The 22,839-nt window shown below is 35.8% G+C and overlaps 1 protein-coding gene and 1 long non-coding RNA gene across 5 annotated transcripts in view; one reads left to right on the top strand and one right to left on the bottom strand.

The window, feature by feature from the left end:
* dscama (Down syndrome cell adhesion molecule a) overlaps positions 1-22,454 on the bottom strand; it is a 73,800-nt gene extending 51,346 nt beyond the window's left edge. For all 3 annotated transcript variants that reach the window (XM_052567992.1, XM_052567994.1, XM_052567995.1), the window contains exons 1-3: positions 21,889-22,454; positions 5,664-5,981; positions 4,500-4,646 (exon numbers count right to left, since the gene is read on the bottom strand). In XM_052567992.1, coding sequence (XP_052423952.1) covers positions 4,500-4,646; positions 5,664-5,981; positions 21,889-21,931 — 508 coding nt within the window. In that variant the 5' untranslated portion in view covers positions 21,932-22,454. The remainder of the gene's footprint in view (positions 1-4,499; positions 4,647-5,663; positions 5,982-21,888) is intronic.
* On the top strand, positions 10,392-14,568 carry LOC127966767 (uncharacterized). 2 transcript variants are annotated; one of them, XR_008155698.1, is made up of 5 exons: positions 10,392-10,653; positions 12,113-12,271; positions 12,432-12,509; positions 14,039-14,090; positions 14,170-14,568. It is a non-coding gene; the product is annotated as an uncharacterized LOC127966767 (long non-coding RNA). The 2 variants fall into 2 exon arrangements; XR_008155697.1 differs by having other exon boundaries at positions 10,392-11,106.
* Positions 22,455-22,839: the final 385 nt, after the last annotated feature.

Here is a 22,839-nt window from a genome sequence, read left to right as displayed (position 1 = left end):
CGATATTGATTCCAACTAAAACTGTAAACTGGTGCTTTTTGATGCTGTCAAACCATTGGGCCGAAACATGGAACTTATGTAAATATATGAGTAAATTTGAAGTAGTTTGCCCATAAAATAAACCTTCCCAAAAACTCTCCTCTAGATTCGAAATGCTTCGTAAACATCAGATTTGCATATCCGCATATGTTAATGAATTACATTAATTCATAAATATGGCGGGCATACTCATTCACAATTAGCATAATCCCTGCCTATGAATTACAACTGTGTAAGTTACTTGTCAAGGAACGCCGTGGAATTTTCTTTACTTCCTTCTCAGGTTTTGCTCCAGTATACTGCAAATATGTAAAACAAACTAATAGGCCTAGCAATAAATATTCAATTGATGTGTGTCGATCTAAGAGATTATAGCTAGCTGAAAAAATGCTCTTTTGAAAATAGCCAGCTGGTAGCTCTTGCGAACGTTTTCAGCTGAGACCATTTTGTTGCTATGATTCACATCAGTAAAGTATTACTAGTATTTCATTTTGAAGAATATTACCAAATATAAAAATAACTAACATTTTGAAAATACATACATCTTGATGAATTTGAAAGTTCCGTAAGTCAGAATGGCTTTATTAACGATTTACATTGTAAATTGTAATAAGGACCACTGAGCACCCCGCCATGTTTAAGAATATTTGGAAAGCTTCAAGAAAACTTATATTTTTCAATTTTATTTGATACTACTAGCGGTTTAGGAATTAGACATATAACCTTTAAAAAAGTTAAAAGGGTTGTTTTGAATACACTATAGCAGTTATTGAAGTAGCCACCAATTCATGAAGAACCATTTCTTAAACAATAATGAATATTGACTATCAATAAATATTCAAATATTGAATATAAATCAAATATTTAAACAATCAGCATCAACATAAGCCATAATAATCAAGAAATCATGGCAAACTCTTTACAATCACTGTAATCAGATGCATGAGAAGCATGTGATCCTTGAGAACCGTTCCTATGCAAAAGCACACGTACCTTTCTCCCTTCGTGTTCCTATAATTCTCTCTGGCACCCGCAGCATGATTAATGCACACCGATATTGATTTTCCTCTTCTCCTTTTCAGAGTATCCCTTTTATTTATATGGCTAAGCCCTGCGCGTCTCTGTCAGAGTGGAAAAGACGCAGGGATTGAGAGAGGGTTGGGAATTCTGGGAATTCTGCTCACTGAGCACTGATGTACAGAAAAGGTTTTTAAACAGTTTGGCTGGAGAGAGCATCACTCACCACCCCAGAGCCACTTTCTCTCCGGTTTGCCTGTTTACACATGCTGTACTCGGCGGGTTTGGTTGACCCATTTTTCTCTGGATAACAATACCTCAACCAATCACAGGGAAAACCGATGACAAATGTCCCCAATCCTGCTTGTCATACACAGAAACACGGACTGCAGAGGCGAGCGCTTAGACTCACCCAGCTTGGAGGAAAAATGCCGCAGTGGGACCAGTTAAAAACATTCGCGCTCCTCTATGATCCTTTTGAATGCTACGTAACCGTTTCCCTTCGTTTTCAAGCATATCTACACGTTTGAAAGGTTAAGACTTTCCATATTTGTCAAAATGTAGGAATGCATTGACTGCTCTCGGCCCCACTGGCTAAACGATCTCAAAATATTGCACATTTATGAGCATTTATGATACAGATTAGTGCTAATGAATCAATGTATTACTGCTGGGCCTTGTTAGATTCACTCCATTAAATTGGTGTTGGGTTAAATGCACGCTACGTCCCACTTTGGGCACCAAATGTGATTTTCATGAATGGTCAGCTTGCTGCTCAATGGTTTGCAAAATGTCCACAACATAACTGGAAAACATGGTAAGGAAAACCTCTGGCAGACTAGCTTCAGTAGATGCACAGCGATGCCTGAGGTGGGATTTTTACAGCATTTAATCTACATCAATACATACTGTATAAGCTTCTCCAAGTAGAATGTATTTTTATATGTTTGCCAATCTGTCTGCACCAAAATGCGTTTGCTCACTGCGGAATATGAACAGGGTGGAACCAGTAAGAGAGGAAAAAACGGAACAGAAAGGGTCTGTATCACTGGCGCTCTCTCTCTCTCTCTCTTTAGTGGTTGTTCTGGCCAGAAGTCTCAGTGTGAGGCATGTGTGTGGAATGCTAAGGACTCTCTAAAGTGCCTGTAGCGGTTTGTTCTGTGTGCATAACACAGCCGCCGAAACCAGATCTTCCCAGAATCCCCTGCGACTAAAACACCTGTGCAATACCAAATAATACTGCTTACTTCAGCCATGAAACCAGAGTTAGTGGTGCTTGCTAAGGCAATGATTACTGGTATTATAGCCCAAAATTTGCATTTTTCACAAACTCTAACCATCAAGGTGTAATTTATCTCACACTTTTTATACTATGGACGTGGAAAACTCAAGTCTTCTTTTTAAAGGAGGACTAATGCATCACCATGCAGTCAGACCTGCAATGTTTACCTTTTACACATAAAATGGTAGAAATTGATAAAAACAAAAAAACAAAAAAACAAAAAAAGATTTTACATTTATTCAACAAAGCACCCTGAAAAAAAAAAATCACAGGTTCCAATAAATAAATAAATATAAATGAAAATAAAAATACTGATGATAAATCAGCTTTTTAGAGTGATTTCTGAAGGACACTAAAGACTGGAGTAATGGCTAATGAAAATGTAACTTTGCATCACAGGAATAAATTATATTTTAAAGTATTTGAAATTATTAAAACCCATTATTATATTTTAAATTGCAATAATAAGCAGTTTTTCTGTATTTTTAATCAAATAAATGAAGCCATGATGAGCATAAGAGAACATTCAAAATCTTACTGATCCTAAACTTTTGAATGGCTGACATTAGAAATGGACATTAGGCATATATCAGTTAGTACAAATCTCAAAGTTGTGAAATTCTAACATTTGAAAACAAAAACCTTTCACTATCCAATGGAGTCCAAATGCACTAGACAGAAACACAGATAGAAATAAATATTTTATAACAAAAAAGTATACAGCAGCTTCACTTTTCCTCATGTGAGATTACATAGAAAGCTTTTTTATTTATAGAATAGCGCAGAAGAATAGGTTTTAGAAAATTGAAAAGGGGCCATTAGGAAATGAACACCAAGCACACACACAGATTCCTTTAAAATGCCCTCGACAGCGTGGTGAAAGTGTTCCACACGCAGTGAACTGTGTTTAAACTGTTGTTTGCGGGAATATTGCTTTACCTATGAAATATTTAGCACAGAAAAAAGGCGCAGACAAGTGGCAAGCTAATGTTTTGTGACAGCCGCTATTAAATGACAGACATCTGTCAGATTCATTGCATGCTTTCTCTGTTTCATGCTGAAATAGACCCTTGAAGTCTTAGGCTCCGAAATTCTTATAGGAATATAATGTGCACACAAATTGAGATTGAGCATTATACGTGTGATGTTTGAAGAATTTAAAGACTATCATTTAGACTGCAGGTGAACATTTATCACATTACTCCCTGAAGATGAATAAAAGATTCATATATCTCATTGGTGTCTTTTACCCGAACAGAAAAACGCGACATATCTATGGAAAATGTCTCACTCCCCAGTCTGAACGACTTCTGATTCTTTATTGAAATTGCTAAATGCCCCATAAAACGAGCCAATGGCCCTGAGGGAAAGAAACATTTGTGTAGACGAGTGTTCCATTTAGCCGATACGGATTTTCAAACCCATGCTACCACTGGAAGGGAAGTAGGTCAGTTCAGTGGATCTCAGTGACTCGACTGCCACCGTCCACTTCTTCAGGATTAGACAGCCTTGAGCCGAGAGAGGAGCTCTTTATAAGAGCGTTACTGTGACAGCATGCCAAGTTAGAGACTAATAAATCTCATGTTGTCAGCAACAGGACAAGAAACGACTTAGAGATGTGGATGTGTTTTCAAGAGGCTTGGGGTTGTTAAACTGAAGGAAACCCAAGAAAGGCAAGGAGTGAAATTGGCAAAAATTTGCATAGGAAAATCAAAACTACACTGATTTTTAGGGGCGCGTGTTTAAAACGCACACTGTTGACCTCAAAATGTTGTCATTTACTCATTGTCATATCGCAAATCAGTCTGACTTTCTTTCTTGTGTGGATCACAAAAGTTTTTTTATATATCCATGCCAACATCAATGAGGACCGGATCTGTGAAGGTCCACAAAAGCACCATGGAAGTATCATAAAAAGCTTTTTATGACACTATATTCCAAGTCTTCGGAAGCCATACAATTACTATGAGTGGATGCAACCTCAAATCCAAAGGCAGCATTGACTTCAAATACATCTGAGTCCCCATTTACTTTCATTATATAAACAAGTGGTTCATGCAAATGATTTGGAGCAACATGGGATGACATTGGTGAACTGTTCTTTTACAGTAACATAAAATTGCATCTTAGTTCAAAACAAGAAAAAGACTCAGTGTCCTACCTGAGACGAGTGGTAAAGTGTCTCTCTCCCATGACACAACAGTGATGTAGTTCTCCACTGAGGAAGGAATAATGCACTTGAAGACCGCTACACTTCCTCTCATCGCGGTCTGGTCCGCCACACGGACCGTATAGGGCTCTCGTAAGACTGGAGAGAAAGAGTTCATGTTTATTGATACTTACATTGTCATTGTTCGGAAAAAGAAAGACTGTGAATTTCATTTGTGTACGTGTGCATTTAGAATTATTTCGTCAATTTTGCCAACATTTACACTCTAAAACAATATTTAGGCACGTATTTAAGATTTTTGTATTTGAGCTGCATAGAAAATGTTCCTACATTTGGATGAAAATGCAATTTAACACATACAATCTCAATGTGAAACATATTTGTTAGTCAAACATCAATCAAACAAGAAAGGAACAGGTATATTTCTGCAATCAAAAATGTGGCATAGTTTATTATTAAGTATTTGCAGTAGATATTAAGTATTTTAAATAGATAAAATATATCTATTTTGCCATATTTTTCACCCTTTTTTCAAATTGGATTCATTCAAATCATTTAGAATCAGTATATATCTTTTCATAGTGAATTTATTCATCTAAAAACTTTGAACAGTTAAAATATTCAGTTAGTTAAAATGTAAGATAGTTGTAACAAACAGGATTTATTGATGATGAATATATACATCTGGTTATTATGTGTTTAAAAATGCATTTAGTTTATTAGTATAAAATAAATTTTCAATTTAATTTAATTTAATTTAATTTTTTAATTTATAAAATGCATTTTAGTTTATCCCAGTATAAGCTGAAGGGAAATTACCTGCTTACATATTGTGTATATTTTGTATACTATATTTTATTACATTTATTTTTTATCTATTGTATTTATTTTGTGTTGTATGGTTTATGTTTGGCTGCTCATGCAAACCAATTTCCCTGCGGGATTAATAAAATACCTATCCTATCCTATCCTTTTACAGAAATCTCACCTGTTTCATTTATGTGCGACTGACAAATTTGCATCAGATTACATTTATCAGTTTTAGTTTTTAGATTGTATTGTGCTATTGAAAGCCAGTAGACGGTTAATAAAATTCACAAAACTCTAATTTCGATTTGGCTTTAAAACAATCTGTAAATATCTTTCAACACTTACCGGCCTTAATATGAACATCTTGGCTTCTAATTTTCCCTGAAGGATTTTCCGCAGTGCAATAGTAAGTGTTGTCGTGGATCACTTTGCTAAAGCTGGACGGAGGAAAGTGGAAGATCTGGAGAGTGCCGTTTGGATGGACATGGCGGATCCCTGGGACGTTGTAGCTCTCCTCGCCGGTGGCCAGATACCAGCGCAGGGTAGCGGGCGGCACCGCTGCTGCAGGACAGGGAACCAGAGTCCCCGTGGTGCTGGCGAACACTACCTCTTGCAGAGATGCATTGACAAAATACAAGCTGGAATGTAGGTCTTCACTGAGAACTGCAGGAGACAGGAGAGGTTCATCAGAACACAACACTCTTTCGCTCTGTATGAAAGAACTAACAGCTTGTTTGTCACAGCTGGTCTACACATCTCCAGGGATGAATTACTTTAACAGCTCGTAAATATATTAAAACAGTTAGTCTTGGCACTTTTTAGTCACTGGTCTGTTAATCGCAGGGTTCAGAATCATACATGTTTACATAGATGCACAAACCTCTCAGATTAGGAACTCAAATACTTGCAGACTGCGAGATTCAGGTAGCTCAGAAAACGTACTGTACTAATTCTTCTAAATGTACTAATCTTTCAAATAAAACTGACATAGATTGTACTAGAAATATTGCCAGGCAAGGCCAAATCCAGCTATATTTCTCCACTGGGACTTTTAGAAGAGATGATTTCATTTAGAGAATGAGTCCTGAACTTTGCTTTAATGAAACCACATCATTTTTCATGTATTTTAATACTTTATATTAATTCATTAGATTTTGAATGGCCATTGGCACTGTTGCAACACAGTGATTCCAGTAAAGCCCTTTTGGATTTAAATGGATTTGTTCACTTTTAACTTTTAACATTTTAAAATGGACATACAGTACTGGGCATGAAAACCAATTTCAGTGCCCTGGGGTATTTTATAGATAATGGAGCTCAGTTCTAGGCCATGGATAAAGCTGCTATTGTCTAAAAGCACATCAAAAATAAAATATTTATACCCATACTCTAGCTAGTTGATTCCTGGAGATAAAAACACAGGTAAATGGAAATAGAACACAAGTGGAATGAGCAGACTAAAAATGACAATAGAAAGTCAAGCTATTTCTTACGCATTTGACTGGCTGTGGTCAAAATCTACTCTCAATCACAGAAACCTTTTTAAAGGTCAGAGAGTTAACAGAGATACCATATCAAAATATTTGCACATTTTATATTCATTAAACTTTACAATGTTTTTTTTATTCAATTGATCCATCTGCATTTAGCACATATCTTTCAACATTTAACATGAAACTAAAAAAACAAAAGGTCTGTTGATAATCCAGAATCCAAAGAATCAGTGAAGGATCAAAAGAACTTCGGGTCTTAAGAAGAATCATTAAATATTAAAAGACTTTATGTCAATACTGAGATTATACAGTGATACCCTGCAGCATTTTAACAGATATTTTATTCACTACCGCTGTATATAATTCCATAAAAACATTATTTTTACTAGAAAAAAACAAGATAAAAAATTATAATCATAAAAAACTAAAGTTCTGATTTAATTCATCTAATATTTCTCATAAACCTTTTAGGTAACAGTATTTATTAAATATCTGTGACCCTGGACCACAAAACCAGTCATAAGCAGCATGGGTATATCTGTAGCAATAGCCAACAAAACATTGTATGGGTCAAAATGATTTTTCTTTTATGCGAAAAATCATTAGGATATTAAGTAAAGATCATGTTCCCTGAAGATATTTTTGATGAAAATATATATTGTCCTATACTTACAAGCCAAACGTCAATGGAAAGCTTATTTATTCAGCATTTCTGCATTGTTATATATGGTTTGTTATGATAGGACAATATTTGCTCGAGACACAACCATTTGGAAATCTGGAATCTGAGGGTGCCCAAAAAAATAAAAAAGTATTTTTATTTTAAATCACCCTTTAAAGTTGTCTAAATGAAGTTCTTACTTAGCAATGCATATTGCTTTTAAAAAAAAAAGAAGTTTTGATATATTTATGGTACAAAATTTACAAAACAGAATATGAAGCATGATCTTTACGTAATATCCTAATAGATTTTCGGCATAAAAGAAAAATTTATACTTTTGAACCATGCAATGCATTGCAAATATTATTTAAATCGTTATAATTATACCGGTGCTACTTATGACTGGTTTTGTGCTCCAGGGTCACATATCTTTGAAATAGGCCAAGATAAAGAATAATAAAAATAAACCAATTAGGTGAACATTTGAAATCTAGTTCTAATTTATTTGATGTCATATTAAATACATTTTACAATAGCATTTATTAAATATCTATATTTATTATATCTTTTTACCTCTATCTAATAAACAATCATAATATATGCAGCTACCAAAAAAGATCTTCACTATAAAACAGTCCATTCCCCCAGACACAAGACATAAAGAAGCAGCAGCTGTTATCCAGACGTGATGCATGTGACTTAGCATCTCAGACATCATGCAGAAAAGCTTGTGCGTGGATTCAAGCACTGATGGGCTGTTCATCTTTAAAAATCTGCATGGTCAGCATCTGCTAATCAGATTCAAATTCAGATAGTAAAACCCAGCAAATGCTTAGCGACGTCGTCAAGAATCATTCTGCTCTCAATTATCTAAACGATAAGAGCGACCAGACACGACTCTTCAAATATGAATTGAATGAATTTATAATTAATCTGGCTTTTTCAGAAAGCGCTGCAGGCTGTTTGATTAACAGCGATTCATATCTGCCTGAAATAGCGGACAGAACGCTTTCTTTGTTGCTGCTTGTTTCTGTCTTTCAGAGGCGATCATTGTAAATCCCCGCTGAGAGAGTGTCTAACGCGCTGTCCCTCTGTGGCTCTGTCTGGGCTTGACACAGGGTGATATTTATGGGGTGAGCATGTGACAGCTCAAGGGCAGAGACCATTTTAAAGTCAAGCTGATCTTGGGGCAGGGTGGTCAGATGAGCTCACGTTTTGCTTTAACAATCTATGCAATCACGATGAAGGTCTGGATAACTTTTAACAATGTATATAATAAAAATATCAGTAAGATTGTGGTATTTAAATGAGTATAATTTAGAAATGTTCACTATTTAAATAATAAATTATCAATAATGGTGACTATTTTAAATAAATACACATGCACACACAGAATGTTAAAATAAATTTATCTATATAAATATATGTGTATATATTGGGCTAGAAGCACACACATTATTTAACAATTAGACAAAGGTTATATCAATAAAAGCAAAATGCATATTTTTGAAGTCACTTTAAATATTAAAAAGTAAATGTTATTATTTAATATAACTTAATTCACCTCAGTACATTAAAAGTCACCAAAAAGTCATTTTAAAAATGAATTAATTAAAGCTTTTTAAAGCAAAATCGTGTTCACATTTTATGGTGCTGTTAAAGCACTTTAAAAAGTGTTTTCTTTTTTTTTTTTTTTTTTTTTTTAAGTCAGTGTTACATTTGACTATGGTTTTAACACAGTATTAAGTCCGAAAATCTGCAACTATCATTTTTTTAAATTTTTTGATGTACATTTTAGACCAGCAAAAGTATTTTAATTATATATTTCTTCTGTATAATTCAGGAAAAAAATATACAGAACACAAGAGAACAATGTAGCAATAGCTTTCCATTTTTTGTAAGTAAAACATACTGCATCATTCTATTCTAAACCTGCATATTTAGCAACATTACTCATTTTCAGACAGAAATATTTTTGAGATGAATTTTCTTGTGTATAATTTTGAAATGTATGTGCAGGTTTAAAGGTACCAGATTTCTAAATTCACCGCCATGTTAGAATGTCTTTAAACAGTGCAGAGCATAAAATCGGCAGCTCTCTGAGGATGAAATCTTGGCTCTGGTGTGGGTGGATGGGTCACTGTGTTGGCTGCAGGCCGACTGTGTCTGCGCTGTTGTCTGTGCTGCAGATAGGACGGGTGTTTCCCCCCCGCGGGCTGCGGAACCTTGACAGAACATCACGGGCTCAAGGTAATTAAGGCAGAGAGTGCAGGGGGAGCCCGGAACAGCAGCCGGGAGAGTCAGAATTCCAGCCCCTGCCCCGGGGCTACTGCGGGCCTGGCATCAGGGAGCTCTAGCGGAGCACCGCAATTTAACCAGCGTCCAATTTGCTCTCATGAATATTAAGCACAACCCAGCCGTGTCTGGGTTAATGGACCCCCGCTCACTGCCAATATGTAAAGGAAAGGGTGAGAGCGGGAGTAGTGCGAGTCCCACCGGAAAAGCAAAGTTTCTTGTGTTTTTTCCCCCCCGATCTCTTAAGTGAGATGATTTGAATATCATCTGAATAATGTCAGAGTAAACGTTAATTTAGAGCCTCCCTGGTGGTGAGATGGAGATCAAACGGCCTCCGTGGATCTACATCAATTATGAGAGCCGACGCCGTGATGTCTGAATCTGAAGCGCCGCTGACTCGAATGATGAGGGAACGCGAGGCAGAGCTAAACGAGTCGCGGCTGTCACGCTGCGCTGATTTCCCCTCGTCTCCCAGAGACACGTGTACTACAACAACTCATACTGATCGCCGATTCTCAACTAGAGCAAATCTATGCTATGTACACATAATTAAACAACTAATCAAATGATTTATTCATTGAGAAAAAAAGATATAATATGCTGTGGTATATCACTTATAATATGTACACTCAAAAAAATGGTTTTCCGGCACTGTTCGTTTTACACATATATGTTTTGTTAAAACAACACAAATATATTTAGTTTTCCGACAAAACACAATTGTATTGTGTTTAATCAACTTAAAATGTTTAATTTTAAATTTTACTTAATTATCAATCGTTAAAGTAACGTAAAGGGTTTAATTTCGTGATTCAAAAAAAACCGGAAGTGACGATTTCCAACGCATTTGATGACGGTGTGGAGGGGAGCAAGAGGTATCAGTCAGGTAAGAAAATCTAAAGTTTTTATTGTGTTAAGTCAAAGTCTTTAATTTCTCTTAGAGTTTCTGTTTTGAGGTGCTTTTGTTTTGCAGTCTAGTATTGTGTAATCGGTTTATTGCACCGTTAATAGATGATTTTGAAGCGTTGGGAGATGTGAAAGCGCACGACTCTCTGTAATGTATTTACTTTAGTATATATATATATACACTAGGGCTGAAACAATTACTCGACATTATCGACAACGTCGACGATAAAAATAAAATTTTCAGCAAATGTTTTTGAGTAACGTTAGTGGTTTGATCTCGTATCTGCCTGATTTGAAAGCCTGCATTAATGCAGTTTGACCAGTGTGGCGCTGTAGCGCAAGATTGTAATACACTCTCCTGATTCAATTAAAAAGAAGAAGATAGCACTTCAGTTTGAGGCAAACCGACCCGATCCGAACCTTGGATGAATATGTAAATATATACTGCACGCCTTCCTCTCAATAACTGCATAAACACAACAAAAAACTGACCGCGATGTAAAAGCAGCTCTTAAGAACACAGAGATATGGATGTTTGCACGAACTCTGAGGTTCTCCAGGCACTCCAGTAAAGAAAAGTCCAGTCACGTTTATTTATATAACAGTCCTTTATGCAATCGATAGCTTTTCAATATTAAACATGAAAATACAGAGTAAGTGTCGCTAGAATTATAACTTGATTTCCTTTTATAAAGCAGCTCTCCGGTATGGAGCTAGCTAATAATAAAATCATTTTATAAGTGGGGGAAATATTTCATTAAAGTCTTAGTTCTGCGCTAGATCAAACCAAACTGTTTTGATTATCATAACCCAATAAGGTATTTTAAGAGAGATTGTATTTATTAATAAAATGTTTATCCAAAAATAAAACGTCCTATCACTTACCTTTACTTTATATTATACATATGGCTTACAATAAGAGATGTTAAGAGACAGAATGATTTGTCATTCAGCTACTTCCTCATATAACTAATCAAATGGCGAATAGGAGTTTCTCTCTTATCTCATTTTGTGTGCCAAATATATTTGTATAAATTAATTGTATTAGTAATACATAATGACTTTAAAAAGTGGAAGTAATTACCTTTATTTGTTATAATATGTATATTTTAACTAATTTAAAAAGATAAATAATCAATAAATGTCCAACCATGAGATGTTGACCGAGTTTTGAGAGCCCTGGCTCAGCACAGTGGGAGTATTTGAAGCTTTGTTTATGAACATGGCGGTGTGGTCATACAATGACTTTAAACCGGACACTACTCTGAGCTGTTCACATTATACATATGCTCCAGATATGTAATCAGGTCCTCCTTTAGGAATGGTAAACATGACACTATTCATCACTCACACAAATAAATCACTTAATATTTTGATCATTGAATTGGTTTTTGCTGTTCAATTTTTTTTTTGTAACACATTGCACTTCATGTGTACAGGTTTGTGCAGAATTTGAGACATCCAGAATTACCATAGGCCCATTAGAATCAACAATCTTTGCCAAACTTGATTCGGACTGCAAAATTTACGAAGATGTTTTCATACTGAAGAAGAGACCTTGGACAAATACTGAAACCCTCTTGGTGCCCACTACACAGGTAAGAACAACTGCACTCAACACAACCTTGTATTAAAACATTATTCTCTCACTGGTTACTGGAAATTGACAAAAAAAGACAGATAAGATAAGGTTTATTAATACAATAAATACAAAATATGTGGTATATCTATAAACTGATAGATTTATTTTGATGCAAGGCAGGGGTGTCCAGACCTGCTCTAGGAAAGCCAGTGTTCTGTGGGGTTCAGCTCTAACACACCTGCCTGGAACTTCAGGTAAGACTTTTTTGTTTTAAAATTCCCAAGAACCTTGATTAGCTGGTTCAGGTGTGTTTAAATGGCTAGATCACCCAAAAATAAACATGTCATTATTCACCCTCATGTCGTTTCAAACCCGTAAGACCATCATTCATCTTCAGAGCACAAATTATGATATTTTTTAAGGATGCCCCGATCATGATTTTTCATGGCCGATACCGATTTCTTTTACAAGCAAACTGGACGATTTTTTTTTTTTATCTTTAAGCAACAAACAAGAAGGAAGGACAGTCCACAGTCTACAGTCCAAAATTGAGGGAAAGCTCAATAAAGCCCCTTTCACACTGCGATTCCGGCAAATACAGATCCCGTAACGACACGTGACATCAGGGCGTGACGTGTAATGTACGAGTCGAAAACATTAGGCATGTAATACTTTCACTGAATCTGGCGAACGATCTCGGTGTCACCGTGGAAAGTGAGGAACTAACTGATCTCTGCTTCATACAGTTTGCACTTTTTTTTTTTTCAGTGAACGTTGATCTTCATTCAAAACAGCCAGTAAAAGAGTCACACGATAATGTCATCACTACGACACGGCATTAGATCTGGCTTTTGTTCACACAGCGCTTGTCCCGGGATTGAACCCAGCAATGTTACTACGTCCCCGACCTGAGTTCAATGCTGGAATCAATCCCGGGATGTGTTTGCTTTCACACAGAAGTAATGTAGTCGGAGCACGCGGGCGCACTTCCGAAAAAATCGGCTGAAAAAAATTCCAAAGACCGGCCGATTACCAATTGCGTATTTAAAGCAAAAACCGTCTGGTTTCCAATTTATGGCCGGTCAATTGGTGCATCCCTAATATTTTTATGAAAATGCGAGAGATTTCTGAACCTCCATAAAGGCTGCAATGCAACTGAAATGTTCCCAGAGTCATAGTAAGGACATCAGTAAAACAGTCCATGTGGCATCAATGCTTCAACCACACTTTTACAAAGGTACAAGAATACATTTTGTGCAAAGAAAACAAAAATAGCGACTTTAATCAACAATTCTTCTCCAAATCACATATTCTGCCATTATGGACAGTAACAAGAGGCATGAACATTGCTTTCCTCTGCGTGTAATCAAGGCTCAGTGCAGGCGTGTTGTAGGTCAGCAGCACCATGTGCATGAATTATTTACGTGCTGTTGATAATGGTGGAAGATGCGATTTGGAGAAGAATTGTTGAATAAAGTCGCTGTTTTAATTTTGTTTGCACAAAAAAGTATTTTTGTTTACTTTGTAAAATTATGGTTGAACCACTGGTGTCACATGGACTGTTTTACTGATGTCCTTACTATGTTTCTGGGTCTGGGAACATTCCAGTTCTGTTGTTAACCATACAGGGTCCAGATGTGTAACATTTTCCACTGTAATGTTTGTTAGAATCCCATCTTGACTGCTTGCCTGGATTTCCCATAAGAAGATGAATGACTGACTTTTTTTCATGTAATTTTAGAAAAAAAAAACAAAGGCTAAATTTTGTTGTTTTCATCTTCAGACTAATGAAATTGAAGTATCCAAATGAAGACCCTAGCAGTATGGAGTATATGGTGAGTTCAAGGTTAATAAATTATTTGTTAAAGTTAATACACAATAATTTGAGTTCTCCATGCTTTTAAATACTTCTAGGATACAGACGTTGCCAGCAGTCAGGAGGTGATCCAGAAGACTCATGGGAATCTATTTGAAGCTGCATCATTGAAGACAGTCCAGCAGAAGTTGGAGTTTTAAAGGATAAAGTTCTTCAGGACCTATAGCAGTTTACAGTCTGTAAAACCATGTTACTGGGACTGATTTATGGACTGAACTTGAGCAACCCTCCTGAACTCAGGTACACATTTGGAATACTGAAGAAGTTATTTCTGGAGCCACTTCCTGTTCCTGGAATAAGGTTTGATTGGTTGCCCATGAATGCCAATTAGAATTGTATTTGCTATTTTGTGTAATTTTGTAATGTGGTTTAAACTGTATTTTACTGTGTGTAATTATTTATTGCTTGTTTAACAAATACACTTTGATCATTTGTGACATCTTGTCTTTTGTCTCATTACAAGACAAAACATACAAAAAATGCTTTGTTGAAGGGAGTAACTTCAAAAAGAAAATATTGTGTTAAAGTAACTAGAACTAATTGTGTGGAACCACTGTCCATAATTGAAATGAGTAATTTGAAACAAACCTCCTTATGTTGATAGAGTGAAACAAATTTGGCTAGATTGTAATAAACCAAAACATGTTGAGTTAACTTAACCAGTTTAAGTTGAAGCAAAGTCAATAAATTGAGTTGGTTGAACATTACTATTTCACATAGATTCTACCTCATTCAGTTGTGTTGTCACAACACAAGGAGTTTGCATAGATTCAAAAAATTCCATTAATGTTATCAAAACACAATTTGGTTGTGTGGAACCACTGTCCATAATTGACTTAAGTAAGTTTAAAGAGTCATTTTTTTGAGTGTACACTGTAAAAAAAAAAAAAATTAAGTGGTAAACAAATCTGAGTATTGAAGTACATTTTACAAAAAAACGTAACATGACCGTCAAAAATTCTTTGCCAAACAATCCTTTCACATGGATCTGCGAAAATGACTGAAAATGCAGTATTATTTATGCCAGGCCAATAGCTGGCAATGTCTTTTTGTAAAGAAACACTATGCGTCTGCGCACAAACCTGTAGACTGAACACGTAATGTCACCATTTCCACAAATTCATGTTTTTGTAGCTTACACAGAAACAATAATGGCATGGTTTTCAATAAACATACACACTGAAACACATTTTCAAAAGCACACTGTCGTGAAAATGAACGCGCAGAACTTAAAAAACGTTTTTCATTTGCGTAAATGCCCCCTCAGTCTTTCTACTTCAAAATGTCACATTTAATTCAACGTGTAACTTGCCACTTCTTTGTAATTATGAAATATCCATTCTACACCAGTTGTGTTGTTATATGTATATAATATATATTACAAGTCTTTCCATATTGGGGAAATGGCACAAAAATGTTGATGACTCATCCTGCATTAAACAGATATTTGTCCAATCAAATCCCTTCTAGAATGTCCCTCCCCCAACACTCTAGAAAACAAAGGTTCTAAAAGGATTTTTTTGTTGTGATAACATAAGCCCTGTTTACACTAGTGAGTTTTCATTTTAAAATGGTTTTAAAAAGAAAGCCATCCTTGTCTACACTGGCGTTTTTCGCTGCGTTTTACACATTATGCGTTTTAAAATGAAATCGCACTAGTGTAAATGTAGCCATAGAAGAAACATTATTGTTCTGTAAAAATGTCAGTCTACAGTACATTACTTACAATAACAATTCTATCTCACAGCCAATTCATATGTATTTTACAAGGTGGCTAATTCGCACAAATTTAGGTGTAAGGTGTGGTTCCTCCTACGAATTTGCAACCTCGTAAAATGCAGTACAAATAAAGTCATGATTTCTGATGAAATTTATGGCTTATTTTAAATACATGAAAACATTCCCTTCGATATCCCAAATTACCTTTTTAGTAAAAAAAAAAAATGTTATCTGCCACCTCCATTCCCACCAAACCATACAAGACCATAAGACCATACAATGTCAGCAAATCCAACCACATGGAAGGCAAAGAGTATTTTCTGAATTGCTAAAAATGAAGAAAAAACTAGTTCCAGACTATAAGATAACAGGAAAAGGTAATTTTGGACAACCAATATAAATTGATCCAAAGAAAATAACCAGATAAGAATTAATGATAGATAAAAATTATAAAAATAATCATAATTAACATAGCATATTATGTTATTTAAATAATTTCAGCATTTTATAGTTTATTTATACGTATATCCATATGTGCATATATTGGTTCACCACTGGTCTAAATACTTTACTTGTTTTGTTAAACAGCTTACAGTATCCCAGTGTCTCAGTTCCTGCCCTCTTCTAAACATGTGCATGTGCTAATATTTGGGTGTGAGTCTCAGGTCAGCTCGTCTCCTCTCCTCATTGGCTTGGCGTGGAAGAATGCTCGCGCCCCTGCGCTCTGACGCAGCCAAGCAGATGTAAATGTATTCAGAGCATTTAGTGCTCAGGATTAATCGAATTATAATTTAATCATCTGATCAAACAGCAATTAGCATAATCACTTCTGGGGACGGGCCGATAGAGAACGCAATGGAAACAGAACAGACCTGAGGCGAGAGCAGCTTTAATGAGACATTTGCTGGGATCTCTGTAAATGTTACACATTTCTGGCTGTTGAAATTCTGCCCAGTGTTTTGCCCGCTCTGCCACACGGACACATTCAGTGATCAAAGAGACCCTGTTAACTCATGGATACAAATCAAGGATGTAACCACATATCCAGGACTGAGGGGACCAGATTTAACCCATTATCTCCCTGAATTCTTTACAGGAGGGAATCATACAGTAATACATTTTTGTCAGGGCCACAACCACTTTAGGTTATAGATTATAATTTCATTTCAATTTATTTTACTACTGTAATGTGTAAAACCTAGTTATTCGTTTGTATGAATATAGGAGGACATTTCAAATGTGTATTATGATTTTGTTTATTTTTATTTAGGTTAATTAAAATATAATTTGGACTGCAAAAAAATAAGGTAACACATTTGCTATAATTATTATTAACGATTTAATAATACTGTCAAGTAACCTAAAATGTGCTTCATTTGACATTTAACATAATTAATATAAATATAATAATAATAATAATAATAATAATAATAATAAATATCAGTAATATAAGATATTATTTAGTGACTGAAAGTCAAATAGAAATTATTAACTGGACAGTGATCTTTTGTTTTATATTTTAAAATGTTCTTGAAAAAAGAACATTTACAAACACTACACCCTGTAATATGTAGTTTCGGCAATATTTAAATCTGGATTTATATAAAAAATATCTCAATTAAGTCGTGGAACTAACATTGTATGTAAGAATTGTTGTATTAAATTGTCTTAAAGACTCACTGAAAAAAAAATATGTGTGTGTATAGACAGACAGACAGACAGACAGACCGACAGACAGACAGACAGACAGACAGACAGACAGACAGACAGACAGACAGACAGATAGATAGATAGATAGATAGATAGATAGATAGAAAGTAATAAATATAAGTACACGTGTAAACACTGCATGCAAGACCTCAAAATCTATGAATTTCACAAAAACAGACCTAAAAGCTCCACTGCAGCACTGACAGGAAAAACTCGCTGTTTAAGCTGGTCAAAGAGGCTGAAGGAACGCAGAGGTTTGTGCTAAAGTCATCAAGCTCCTTTACTCAAAAAAGCCTGAAAGTCCTCATCAGTGGAAAATGCGAACGTGCTTTTTCTGCCAAGTCATCAAAGCAGGAAATAAATAAACATAACGGCCACCAGCACAGGGCCGTCTGTCAGGCATATTTCCTGCTGATTGACAATAAGCTGTGCTGATGGAAAATATGAACACTGATCAGCCTTACTGCTGGCTAAACAGTTAGTACAAGCAGATCATCAAAATGCCATTATGCCAAATGACTCCTAGAATTACTGATACACTGGAGAAAGAGCTACTGGGTTGAGTGGCACTGTGTGTGTGTGTGTGTGTGTGTGTGTGTGTGTGTGTGTGTGAGTGTGAGTCTGACTCACACCACATATCTGTTCATGTCTATTTCTAATGCACACTGTGCTTTCCTGTGGCACAGCTTTAACCTTCCCAACCACTGACTTTATAACTAGAACAAGATTAAAATGTACCTGCTTCTGTACAAAACAGATGAAACAGAAACAGATGGGATTTTTCCCAAAAAATATTTGTTTTTACTGCAAAGGATTTATTTATTTATTTATGCTTTGTTTTATTATGGGAAAATTAACCTAAAATAAATCTATTTTAAATCATCTATTTAATTTACATTTAAATAATTTTTCAAAGCTGTGAATAAATCTAAGATGATTGGGGCATGTAATATACAATGTATATTAGTATTTCTACTTAAGAGTTTAATGTTTAATTCAATGTGTTCAATTTTTTTGTTTTATTTGTGAAATTTACTAGCAACTTTTTGAATGAAATTTTGTTCACAGTACCTTTGGTTGTTGTTTTTGTTGTTCTTATTGTATCATCTATGGCGAGGTATATATTATAAATATATTTTAGAGACAAAGTTTTCCTAAGTTGTTCCAATGTTGTTAAGTGATATAAATGTCAAAATTAAAAATAAAGTACATATATTGTTTAATAAAAATACAAAAAATAAAATAATAAAACGCAAAAGGTTTTATTTATCTATCTGAGGACAAAATTAGAAGAAGAAAAATAACTTCTCACAAGAATGAATTAAACATAAAAATTTCAATTCTAGAACTTTTATCAATAAAGTGAATAGTGATCCTAAAAAATGCACTTTAAATACACTTTAGATTAAGGGCTAATTTGTTGCTAATTTATACGATATTTATGTATGATAAGTCCTCATTTTGAAAGCTATTAAACTATGTATGCCAAAATATATCAAATAAATAGATAGATAGATAGATAGATATAAACAACAAAAACATACGTTTGTTTGTCATTAAACATAACATTTATACACACTTCAAGAGCTTTCAAAAAGCAAACAATGCTTTCAGAATCAAAGCTGATTTGAAAACATCTCAAATGATTTGTAGAACAATATCCAGTTTGCTTTGCTTTCAGGACTGCAAACATGGTTTTGATTTCTCTCCAGCACGTCACAGTGCAGCATGCGTGTGGTCTTCAAACCCAGGCGTACAGTTGAGCAAAACAAATGGATATGCCCACACAGTTTTGTCTGTTTGATCTGGACTCAGCTAAAAGCTCTCTTAAAAAGCATCTCATGGAAAACGACAGCTGATTGGGCACTTTGCTCTACGCAGTGCTGTTTACCCGTGTCCATTTGAGTGTATGTCAGAGTTGGCCCCTAGCATCAGTTTACAAAAACAACATTGCACCTACTTTCCGTTCTGTCTGTGCGAGGACGCTTTTGTTGTTCCAATTACATTTGTGTGTTAATATGCACACGGTCTCGAGTGCTCTTCACCAACACAAGAGCCATTGAAAACAACTCAGCATGATTTTACATGCAAAAACATTCATTGTTCAGTATCAGGGCAGGGTTATTGGAGTTAAGTAAAACTGAAAATAAAATAAAACTATTCAAACAAAATGTTAACTGACATAAAATAAAACATACTTTATATTTCAGACTCATGCAATATTTGACATTTTAAATGAGTTTAACTTGGTCCGCTAAAATAACTAGAATAAAAATGCATGAAAACTATGTACATAAGTACAAAAAAATACAAAAAACGCAACAAAATTACTAAAACGTAGACAAAATTTTTTATGTAAACAGAAAATTTTAAAATAAAAACTATAATAGTATTTAAATAATACTAAGGGAGCTGAGCTTAGAAAAATGGTGCAGATGTCTTTTATTAGGACAAAATGATGCACATTTATTCTATTAATTGTGCATATACAGCTGAAAAGAAAAAAAAATGAAATCTCAAAAGGGATACTGAAGGAACCAGGGAATTAATTTATCCATCCCTTCAAGATAAAAATCCCAAATGGCTTCGTGAACAAGCACGCTGTGTTTTCCACAGCTAGTCATTATAGAAGCACTTCCGGGGTCACCTGTTCAGGAAGCTCCAAGGCCACTGCGCCAACATACATTTCAGGGGTTTCCATAGAGACCAGCAGAGAACTGGCCTGTGAGCTTAACCAAATCATGAAAGGCTCATTTTGTATGGCTTCTTTTACCCCCCCCCCCCCCCCCCACACACACACACACACACCCGCAAGAAACATGCTACACTGGCCAGAGAGAGAGAGAGAGAGGCTCACTGCACTGCATCAGAACGCTGATCAATGGAGCCTCAGAGACCCACATACACACGGCCAGAACACAGCGCCACAAATGGGATCGTATTGATTCAAAGAGAAACACTTAAAATGCTTTTTAGAAATGCTCATTTGAACACAGTTGGTTAGACATAAAGCACTCAGTTGGCCAAAACCCAAATCCCTCTGAAATGATAATCAATTTAATTGACACACTATTAATTGAGGTTAAACGATTGTGTCCATTTCTGCCTTGCGGGAAAAACTGAAAAAGCTTGAGAAAAGATCATCGCGGAGCACCTTGCTCTGCTCTCCAACACCCTTTGTGCTAAAGCATCGCCGTGTCCCCTCATTTTTGTGCATCCTATCAAAATGTGTCTGCCATCGGCGGTCAGTCTAGGTAGGAGTGACCTGGGTCTGATATTAATGTCGCACAGCATTACTCTGTTAAAACCACCTAAATGGCCCATTTTCTTCTTGCTTCCCCTTATACCCCCCTCTCACTCGCTCTATTCCACCACAAACACACCCATCCTGATTTAGCCCAGCAACCAGCACCCACTCGCTGTCTCTCCATTTTAAAGCCATCAACACACTCGCCTCCTGTCGAGCATTTGCGGTAGATTTACTTTTTTCTTTTTTTTTTTTTAGGTCAATATAATTCGGACACCCACACAGGGGGAATTTTTTTTTGAATAAATGTTTTGTGAAAAGGTCACAGCAAAAGCATTCAGTAAAGTGCCAACTGAGTGACTGCAAGTTATTTTTTTATTTAATGCTTCAGTGCTTCTTCGTGAAACATGGCGGCTGTGTCACTATGCCACAATACAACAAATTGTAATTTCTTCCTTTTTCTTTTTCTTTCTGTGTTTTAAAGCTAATTTTCAAGTTTTTTGGTGCCCTTTCTTAATTCATAAATTTGCTTTATTTCATAAATGTTCAAAAATGTTGTGAATTTTTTTTTTTTTTCGTATATCAGCAGATCAATTTGTTATTCTAACGCTTAATAAAGAAATTTGTCCAAGGTCATAATAAAAGAAATAAAAAAGCAACAAAACTTGTCACATCAAATCACATATGGTCCAGATTCATATTTTTGACATTCCTGATGCACTGTTTGCATAACGATGCATGCATGTTTGTTTAGAATTATGAGCTAGAAAATGTAATAAAGTGACTAATCATAAATCTGAAATTATTAAGGAGTCTGGTTCCTTCTGAATTACTTGCTGAAATTAACATGCAATATTTATTATGAACTGTTGTGGAAAAATTGCATGCATTGAATGCATGATACATGCAATAATATTATTTTTGTAAACCTTATACACTAAAGGTTGTCTAAGACTAATTTGAATGGACCACAATGCATTATTTTTCAAGCATGCGTAAATGCTTTGCACAGTTAATCAATTTCCATGACGTTACAGCCTGCATAATATTAGTAATAATAATAAAACAAAACACTACTCACCATTCAAAATGCACTGGAAAAAGATAATAGCCAATATCCACATGCCCCGCTCCTTTCAATCTCCAAACTAAGATTTTTATTTGCCCACTGCACACTTTTCCTCCAGAAACAGCCGTTGCGCAGGAATATGGATATCTGTACTTAGTAGTTCCAGCGGAAAGGATGCATATGAAGCGTGCGCTCCGGGGCTGATTGTCTCCGAGCTGAGATCCAGCTGTAGCGCGACACGGTGAGCGAGCGTCGGGCAGGTGCGATGCTGAGTCAGAGCGCGCGCTTACTGAGGGCACTGCGCACAGGTGTAGCCGCATATGAGGGAGAAAACCGCGGGAAAGTAAATCCACTCAATTATTAATGAGTCGTAACTTTTACGGAAAAGAAAGGAAAAGAACGAAAAAAGAAAGGAAAAAGAAAAAGCTCTGAAACTCCAGCGCGTAAATGGATCGAGATGATGGCCGTTAGCTGTACTCAGAGCAACATCCCTCTTCACCACCTCGCACCGTCCAGCAGTCAGCAAGCTCGCGCATCTTCCCCTGCTGCACTGATCACTCCAGAGCTCAGCATCAGCACCAGAGCATCACACAACGCAACACCCCCTCTCATTCTCTCTCTCTCTTCCACTCTCTCTCTCTCTCTCCTCTGCAGCCTTAAAGGTGCAGGGGTGCTGCTCTTAAAGAGAGAGTCCAAGCGCACCAAAAGCAGCTCTTTGTGGAACCAAAAAAAAAGGTTTTTCTATGGCATCACTTTGAAGAACCTTTTAAGCCCCTTTATTGTAAGAGTGTAAAACATGTTTGGAAATAATGTATTACAGTTGTTAACTCGCATGTTTTCACAGTGCAGCAAAAAAGGAAAAAAAAGAAAGAAAAAAAATGTTTTTTTTTTTTTTTACTTGATAGTTACACCACTGAACATTTTCAACCATTTAAATGGTATGAGCGTTTTTCAAATAGGAAT

The sequence above is a fragment of the Carassius gibelio genome, chromosome B10 (assembly GCF_023724105.1).
Source record: "Carassius gibelio isolate Cgi1373 ecotype wild population from Czech Republic chromosome B10, carGib1.2-hapl.c, whole genome shotgun sequence".
NCBI lineage: Eukaryota > Metazoa > Chordata > Actinopteri > Cypriniformes > Cyprinidae > Carassius > Carassius gibelio.
The sequence above is the reverse complement of the archived record's forward strand: the minus strand, read 5'-3'. Positions and strand labels throughout refer to the sequence as shown.